This window comes from Oncorhynchus clarkii, chromosome 7 (assembly GCF_045791955.1).
Source record: "Oncorhynchus clarkii lewisi isolate Uvic-CL-2024 chromosome 7, UVic_Ocla_1.0, whole genome shotgun sequence".
Lineage (NCBI taxonomy): Eukaryota > Metazoa > Chordata > Actinopteri > Salmoniformes > Salmonidae > Oncorhynchus > Oncorhynchus clarkii.
This window is the reverse complement of record NC_092153.1, coordinates 50,195,958-50,205,532: the sequence shown is the minus strand read 5'-3', so window position 1 is coordinate 50,205,532 and position 9,575 is coordinate 50,195,958. Positions and strand designations below refer to the sequence as shown.

The 9,575-nt window shown below is 40.5% G+C and overlaps 1 protein-coding gene across 2 annotated transcripts in view; it reads right to left on the bottom strand.

Annotated features, from left to right (window-relative positions):
• Positions 1–619: 619 nt before the first annotated feature.
• LOC139414291 (coiled-coil domain-containing protein 3-like) overlaps positions 620–9,575 on the bottom strand; it is a 39,284-nt gene continuing 30,328 nt past the window's right edge. The window contains exons 3-4 of one of the 2 annotated variants that reach the window (XR_011634870.1): positions 3,425–3,826; positions 2,984–3,072 (exon numbers count right to left, since the gene is read on the bottom strand). Coding sequence is in view for 1 of the 2 variants with exons in the window: in XM_071162202.1 (XP_071018303.1) it covers positions 3,542–3,826 (285 nt within the window). In the remaining variant the exon portion in view is untranslated. Of the gene's footprint in view, positions 3,827–9,575 lie in introns of both variants that reach the window. The other variant, XM_071162202.1, reaches the window with a different exon arrangement.

Sequence of the window (9,575 nt, the reverse complement as noted above, 5' to 3'; positions counted from 1 at the left end):
GCTCCTAGATGTTTCCACTTCACAATAACAGCACTTAAAGCACTTACAGTTGACTGAGGCAGCTCTAGCAGGGCAGAAATTTGACAAACGTACTTTTTTGGAAAGGTGGCATCCTATGACAGTTCTTCAGTAAGGCCATTCTACTGCCAATGTTTGTCTATGGAGATTGCATGGCGGTGTGCTCGGGTTTATACATCGGTCAGCATAGGTTGTGGCTGAAATAGATGAATCCACTAATTTTAAGTGGTGCCCACATAGTTTTGTATATATTGTGTTTGCGAGAAGTGTGGGCTTGACCTAACAAACACATATAATATCATAAGAGCCTCAATGTGTCTGAAGTGTGCCAAATAATAACGTCCTACAGGCATTGAATTTAATTTCTTTGCTCGATTATGACAATCTTGTTCCATCGGGATGCAGTGACCTGTTTGTTACTAATCAGTACTGGTCTTTAATGAGATACTGTATGTGGCAAGGATCAGTTTTAGGGAATGATCAAGGTTGATCTTAGCGATGCTACAGTAGATATGGATGCCTGGAAGTCAATCATAACATTTTCGCTAATAATAAAACTACAAGCTCATACTATTGACAAACAGCAAGATGGCGATACAAATGTAAAAAAAAAAAGTTTATTTTTTTCATTATTTGCTGTCATACATGAATATACTAAGGTTAAAGGCAACCAAATGAGTATTGTTTGAAGAGGACAAACATAAAAGCCAAGTACAACACATAATAGGAGACTAGGGACTCCTCTCAGTTCTGACACAGAAAAATATTTTACTGTACCACATCACACCTCATTGGCTAGTGGTTGTATTTATTGAGTGCTCAGCACCCTGTTTCAAATATAAAAAGACATTTTTCACTCAATAGAAATTTATAAAACCACCCACAAAAAGATGGGATCTTAAAAAAATAACAAATTAACCTGGAAGCCCTTGGGATAAAGTTATTATTGATTAATAATAACCATATAACTGGCAAAATGAGAAACATCTAGATTTCAACAGAATTTGTTGTTTAGTGTGTAATGGTTATAGTTGGGACTGGGGAGAGAAGGGAAGGGTCGGGAGAGCTTATCAGAGCCATGGATACAGTATTAAGAGTTTAGCATCTGTGTTGTCTATCGTCTGTGTTGTCACTAAATCAATCTTCCTGTACCCTGTGGAGGTGATCCAGCATCAGTTGTTAAGGACCGAATGTAACCTTTTACATGTAACACTCAAGTAATTTAGCAGATGTTCTTAACCAGTATGACTGTTTTGGGTTTCGCATCCTCAGGGCAGCAGTGTGAGGTATTTGGCATGGTTTTGCCACCACACCTGTAGGCCTTTCCTTGACTTTCCCACTAGTTCTCAAAAAGGTGTCAGCTACCATGGCAGCATCTCACCTGGCATGGAGACTGGCATCGGACTCCACTCTGGGGAAGGCACAGTATTTTGCCTGGGCATGTTTGGGGTGTGAGAGGTGTGTAAAATTACAGGGCGTGACCTGCCAACATAGCTCAAACACCTCATCTTATTTATCAGAATGTTATTAATTGTTTCAATATTATACCCTCACAGGAGGATAAGGCTTCACAGAGGAAGCACTGATCTCTACTCTATGGTACTGAGATGAGGGGAACTAGGAAAGGGGGATATGGGAGCAAGGTTTGGATGAGATAGGGGGTCAGGAAGGCCCGGTGGGATGAGACTTTGTGATTACCATATCCCCCAGCATACATGTTTGTAACAAAGCAGTTGTATAGACGGGTTGGCTGACAACGTCACAGAAATGAAGAGTGTACATCAATGTGGCCTTGCTTTGTTATGATTCTGAATGATCAGATAGCTAGAAAAAATGACAAGAAGATGTCATTTTGCGATTCGTAGCTGGCTCGTTTCAGCTAGTTTTATCTTGTTCTTGATGTGTTTTCATTGATTTCATGTCAATGCCAAAATGGCTAAAATTCACTAGCTTGCTAACCAAAAAGTGTAACGAGGTGTTTGAGAGAAGTCCTCATTGTACAAATGTATTTACGTTTTCAATAAACATTTGGAGACTAAATACAGCTTACATGTTGTCAACAACCGAAGCGAACCCCCGTCTGTTTTGTTCTCACTGTTCTATAACCAGTGAGTCGTAATGAAGAAAGAGTGCCGTCTCAGCCTGTGTCACATTTGATCCAAGACAACGTTTCCCAGCTAGCACAGTGGATCTGGGCCGATTCCGGCTGAGAGTCGAGGCACTCGGCTGAGAGTCATGTGGCCGACGTCATGTAGCCTGAGTCTGTGCAGCCTTTGGCAGTATTACTTATGGCTAGGATGCGGGGATTGAGCTCGGGCCTATTCCGGTGTGTGTTATCTGGCCCAAATGTATTACTTGGGGCTCAGGCCGATTGGGGCTACTCTCTGGCAGATGATTACACGGGCTGCTTTATATAATTAACATTTCATTATAATTTTTTCCCCATATTTTCTCATTGTTTCTGTGATAAAAAAAAGAGTCCTGTGTAGTATTTTAGTATTTTGATACTTTGTGCAAGGCAATTGATAAGCATTCAAAACTTTGTGGATGGAGCCTCCCGAGTGATGCAGCGGTCTAAGACACTACATTGCAGTGCAAACTGCATTGCTACAGATGTTGGTTTGAGACCCGTGCCGGCCGTGCCCGGGAGACCCATGAGGCAATGCACAATTGGCCCTGCGTTGTCCGAGCTAGGGGAGGGTTTGGCCGGCTGGGATGTCCTTGTCCCATCGCGCTGTAGCGACTTTGCTGACACGGTCACCAGGTGTATGGTGTTTTTTTGTGGATAGGTATAATTTGTATGTATAAAATGTATAAAAGTAATATTTAAAATTACGAAATTGGGTAATTTTTAATACATTTATTTACATTTGCATCAGGCCTCCTCTGGGGGGATTCTGGTAAGATGCTGTCAAAGTCAGCTGAATTCCGGTAGACAGAAACGGCCCGATGTACTTGGGCCGATTCGATCAGTTCAGCCCCCCGGAAGAGGGCCGCTTCTGGGCCGATTCCTCATTGCTAGCTGGGTTTCCTCAAATTGTCCTGCTACTCTTCCTGTGGTAAGAACAGAGTGACACAATGTGATTGCAATGACAATAAATGCTTATCGCATTGTAGTGTAGGCATTCCTTAAAGATCCATACAGAGTATATGTGTATGAAATAACTTGATTTATATTTAGAAATTATGAAGGCTATTCTATAGTATTATATTATTGAAGGTAAAAATAATAAGAAACCTCCATCGTTGTTTTACTGCATCGTTGTTTTTTTCAGCATACAAAACATTTCTGATTTGCTGAATGCACTTTCTTGTAACAGAGGTGTGCCTAGTCTGCATCACATTAAGGGTATGCAATTCCTCTATCTCCATAGCTTTTGACATGATACACTATTACATACAATACCTGTCTATAGCCTACTTCTCCTTCTCCTGATGTCACATTCTATACAGTTCTTATATCCTTTTAAGCCTGTCCATGTTTGCAGTGCAACAGGTGGTGGTGGTAGGGGCGGGTTTGGGCTCAGATTTTTAGCTTCTTGGTGAGGATATTTTTGAGGGCGGGTCTTTTCTGGTCCTGTGTGGTGTCCTGGTGTGGGTGGGGGGTCTCGAGGTTGTGCAGCTGTTTCATTGGAAGGGTCTTCTGGTCCTTGGTGTCTCGTTTGGCCTGGCGTATCAGGCGCTTCATGTTCTTCACCTTGTCCCGCAGATGGCTGTTGGCCTTCTCCAGAGAACGCACCTTTTGGGAGAGAGTCTTCACACGCTCCTCCTCCTCAAAGAGGGCCTTCTGCACCGTCGAGCACAGCAGCTGGAAGAAACAGGAAGCAGGAAGTCAGTCCTGTAGTTTACCAGATTGAAGTTGATCATAATTGATTCAGATGATGTGTGAGTTCAGAGAATAAAGTCTCAGGCTGTTGTTTAGCATGCTGCTCCCATCATTGTTTTAGACCTTTGATGATCCATTGCACAAACGCCAACCAAGTTGTTACACTAATTCAGTCCTGAATCTTTAGATCCTATGGTTACTCAAGTGCCTGATACAGTCTTAATGCTTGGAAATATATAATTTACTTCAAAAGGCAAAGATATCCATCTCCTTTCTTTGAAACATATTTCAGAAAACAAATGCTTGCCTTGTAGGGGGATATGCTAAAATGGCCATGTCAAGCCACAATTTATTCTGTGCCAAACGATAGAGATTGAAAAATCTAGAAACTGTTCCAGTTCAGTGATGGAAAGTCTGAGACAGATTCTAATAATTTTCACCTCATTTGTCACGAATTAGACCTAATCCTTTGAAAGTGAATAAACTGAGATTCAGGATGAAAGATATCTGCTAATTTACTGTGTTTTTACTTTAGTTTAAAAAATATCAGGTTGGTATGAGATAAAGTACATCTCCAAGAGAATGAGTGAGAAACTTCTACAGCTAAGTTGTAGGTGAACATACTATCCAACTGAAGAATATTCCCTTCATTCAAGACACATGCCGCACAACTTTAATGATTAACGATAAACACAAGGCCATTTCTTCAGAATGATGACAGGTGTCATCAGTTAACAGTGGTAGTACTGAGGAGAGTAACCTATCATGTTTGTTGATAGTGTTAAATCTTCTAAGACCAACAATGAAGTCTACTTGTATTTAAAGAGATTCCCTGGTTCTTTTGGATACTTTTTAGCCAGGAGTTGTAAAATTCAAAAGACACTTGCACATGTGAGCTAGCTTTTTTGCAGGTACATGGTAACAGTTGAATAAGATGAGAAAAAAATAAGAAACCCACACACTGCTCATGATAGTATCACTGCTCTTTATTAATTAAGCTTTATGTATCGGCCTTCGTCAAAGCTTTTGTGAGTTTTTTTAATTAGCACCCTATTGTAGACATAGCTCCACCCACATGCATTCAATACATCAAATGTGGTTGGAGTCAAGGGAAAATAAGCAAGTGTTACCAAATATAACAATGCGCATTTCATAAATATTCGAATAAAGTGTGAACATAAAACGTATTAAACACATCTGTAAAACCACAATGAGGACATCGACCCATCAAGCAAGTTTTCGTAAATCATTCGGTACAGCGCCATCTGAAGTGGTGGCATTAATTCATGTTCACATTTACAAAATAACATGCATGGGCATTTCATCATAAAGACCTTCAGGAAATAATGTCTGGAGAGTGAAAATCCCAAAACATTCTCCATCGCTCAGAGTATTATTTATATCACCTCCCCTGTCTGATATCTTAACTTTCTCTGTGCCACAAAATCTAAAAGGTAGAAATGTCATGTTTTTGATCATTAAAATGTACTGCGACTGGAAAATCCCTGTCATTTCTCCTGATGTTCACTAATTCTCTGTTTCAGAGAACAAGAGGTTTTACCTACATAACACAGCCCACATGGACATATAATCATGTAGATAACATGGGTGGTGGAGCACATAACAATGTCATTTATTTGGAACTGTTTTCCTCTATGTGGGTGGCAGAAACTTTCACACTTCATCATATTGTTGCACTGTGCGCAACCTCTGCATTTATAGCTACCATTTGGAAGAGGGCGTAAAAGAGCCTGGCTCATTTTATTTTGTGGCTGGCTGTTGGCATGGCCTGTTGATCACGTAAATTGCGACCTCACCTATATACAGTCAATTCAGAAAGTATTCAGACCCTTTGATTTTTTCCACAATTTGTTATTCTAAAATGAATTAAATATTTTTTTCCCCTCATCAATCTACCCACAATACCCCAAAATAACAAAGCGAAATGTTTGCAAAAGTATAAAAAATTATAATGTATATCTTATTTACATAAGAATTCAGACCCTTTGCTATGAGACTCGAAATTGACCTCAGGTGCATCCTGCTTCCATTGATCATCTTTGAGATGTTTCTACAACTTGATTGGAGTCCACCTGTGGTAAATTCAATTGGATATTCAATTGGAAAGGCACACACCTGTCTCTATAAGGTCCCACAGTTGACAGTGCATGTCAGAGCAAAAACCAAGCCATGATGTCGAAGGAATTGTTCGTAGAGCTCCGAGAGAGGATTGTGTCGAGACAGAGGTAGGGTACCAAAAAATATCTGCAGCATTGAAGGTCCTCAAGAACACAGTGGCCTCCATCATTCTTCATTGGAAGAAGTTTGGAACCACTAAGACCCTTCCTAGAGCTGGCCACCCGGCCAAACTGAGCAATCGGGGAAGAAGGGCCTTGGTCAGGGAAGTGACCAAGAACCGGACGGTCACTCTGACAGAACTCCAAATTTCCTCTGTGGAGATGGGAGAACCTTCCAGAATGTCAACCATCTCTGCAGCACTCCACCAATCCAGGCTTGATGGACAGTGGCCAGACAAAAGCCACTCCTCAGTAAAAGGCAAACAACAGCCCGCTTGGAGTTTGCCAAAAGACACCTGAAGGACCATTTGAAACACGATTCAGGAGGAAACTTGGCAACATCCCTACCGTGAAGCATGATGGGGGCAGCATCATGCTGTGGGGATGTTTTCAGCAGCAGGGACTGAGGGACTAGTCAGGATCGAGGGAAAGATCAACGGAGCAAAGTACAGAGAGATATTTGATGAAAACCTGCTCCAGAGCTCTCAGGACCTTAGACTGGGGCAAAGGCTCACCTTCGAACAGGACAACGACCCTAAGCACACAGCCAAGACAATGCAGGAGTGGCTTTGGGAAAAGTCTCTGAATGTCCTTGAGTGGCCCAGCCAGAGCTCGGACTTGAACCTGATCGAACATTTCTGGAGAGACCTGAAAATAGCTGTGCAGCGAAGCTCCCCATCCAACCTGACAGAGCTTGAGAGGATCTGCAGAGAAGCATGAGATCTTGTTGGGGATAGGGGGCAGTATTTTCACTTTGAATGAATTGCGTGCCCATAGTGAACTGCATCCTACTCTGTCCTAGATTGCTAATAAATGCATATTATTATTACTAATGGATAGAAAACACTCTGAAGTTTCTAAAACTGTTTGAATTATGTCTGTGAGTATAACAGAACTCATAGGGCGGGCAATCTTCCAAACAGGAAGTGAAATTCTGAATGCGTGTCTAATTTTAAGTCATCGCCTCTTCCCTTCCAAATAAGATATGGATCTGTTAGCACTTTCTACGCCTTCCACTAGATGTCCTCATTCAGTGGAACGTGGAATGGAGCCTCTGGTGTGAACTTTGAGGGGAAATAGTCACTGTCCTGGCAGAATGCAATTTCCCTGTGGCGCATTTGTCTGTGGATGTCACCATTGTTCCATTTGGCTGCAGATGAAAACGTATGCTCCGGTTGGAACGTTATTGGATATATATGAAAATAACATCCTGAAGATTGATTCTCTACTTAGTTTGACCAGTTTATTCGACCTGGAATATATATTTTTGAAGTTTTCGTCCAAGTTCTCCTGGACCAGCGTCAGCTTTTGGGCACGTGAGCTGAAAGTGCTAGCAAATGCTTCTAATTGGACACTAGTATTGGACATTATGGAACAAAACAACGATTTATTATGGAACTAGGACTCCTTGCACTGCATTCTGATGAAAGATCATCAAAGGTAAGGGAATATTTCTGATGTAATTTCGTATTTCTTTTGACTCCAACATGGCGGAGAAATATGTTTACGTCTGAGCGCCGTCTCAGATTATTGCATGGTAGGCTTTTTTCGTAACGTTTAAAAAAAATCTGACACAGCGGTTGCATTAAGAACCAGTGTATCTTTAATTATATGTAGAACATGTATCTTTAGTCAAAGTTTATGATGAGTATTTCTGTTATCTGGCGTAGCTTTCTATAATTCCTCCGGATATTTTGGAGGCATTTCTGAACATGGCATCAATGTAAACTGAGATTTGTGGATATAAATATGCATATTATCGAACAAAACCTAAATGTATTGTGTAACATGTCATATGAGTGTCATCTGATGAAGATTATCAAAATGTTAGTGATTCATTTTATCTCTAATTCTGCTTTTGTGACTCTATCTTTGGCTGGGAAAAAAGGCTGTGTTTTTTTTTTGATTTGGTGGTGGTCTAACATAAATATATGTTGTGTTTTCGCTGTAAAACATTTAAAAAATCGGACATGATGGGTAGATTAACAAGATGTTTATCTTTCATTTGCTGTATTGGACTTGTTAATGTGTGAAAGTTAAATATTTCTAAATAATATTTTTGAATTCCCCGCGCCACCTTTTCAGCTGAATGGGGGGGGGGGGGGGTTCCCCTAGGGGAACTCCTCGCCATAAGAAGATTTATATAAACTCCCCAAATACAGGTGTGTCAAGCTTGTAGCATCATACCCAAGAAGACTCGAAGCTGTAATCGATGCCTAAGGTGCTTCAACAAAGTACTGAGTAAATGGTCTGAATACTTATTTAAATATGATATTTAAGTTTTTATTTTTAGTACTTTTGCAAAAATGTCTAAAAAACTGTTTGTTTTGTCATTATGGGGTATTGTGTATAGATTGATGAGGACCATTTTTTATTTAATCAATTTTAGCATGAGGCTGTAATGTAACAAAATGTGGGAAAAAATCAAGGGGTATGAATACTTTCTGAAGGCACTGTAAGTTGTTTGTCATAAGATATGGTATCAATAGCTCTATCGATCACTGAGTAAATAGGGAAAAAACAATGAGGTTTTGTCAAATAGCAGTAGGCCAGATTAGAACCTATGCCGACACTGTATACAGTATATAGTATATACAGTATGTGCTGGAGGCTGCGTCATTACTGCTAGACCAGCCAGGCCACTCAGCAGGTAACTCTTAACAGCAAATTCCAGGTATCCAAAACATTTGGAAGGAGAGATGGAGCTTGTTTGCCTGAGTATGTGTTTCATTCAGACCAGAGGTACCCACAGTAAAGTCCCCATTTCCACATCTTTCTGTCATTGTAATTGTAAATTCTATGGTTTTCCAGAACAAGCTCCATTGTGAACACATACCTATTTAATTGCCCTTGAAAATGTCTGGAGTTGAAAAATCTGGACTGTGATCTGTGCATCTTTCTCCAACGTATGATCCACACCTGCACCACAGCTACATAATAGTCGTAGACATCTTTGAATGCTATCCTTATCAAATCTTTCACATGGCAGCCAACCCAGTTAGAAAAATGTTGATACATTCAACTGTTTACGCAACCAAACCAAAAAATACTAATCACAAGTGGCAGATGAATGATGTATCACTGTGGTCATAATGGTAGGGACCCAGGTTCCATTGAATCATTGACATAACATGCAATTTTGACACTCATCTCTTCATTAATACATTTATTTCCAGCCTTAGTGGAACATTTTCCCATGTTATCAGAGGGACATCTTAAACGTTTTTGAGGGAAAACAGCTGTGGGTCCCAGTTGAAGATACCTCCATGGGCATGATATTTTCAGTCTAGCGCAGGAAATTGACGACTATAATCATAACAGCATGTGTGTTGGGTAATTATCATTCGTTTTACATGTGAAGTCCCTAGAATGTCATTCTTACACAGCAGTAACAGTCATGTCTGTGTGGCATGATGACAGTATCTGATTGCGTT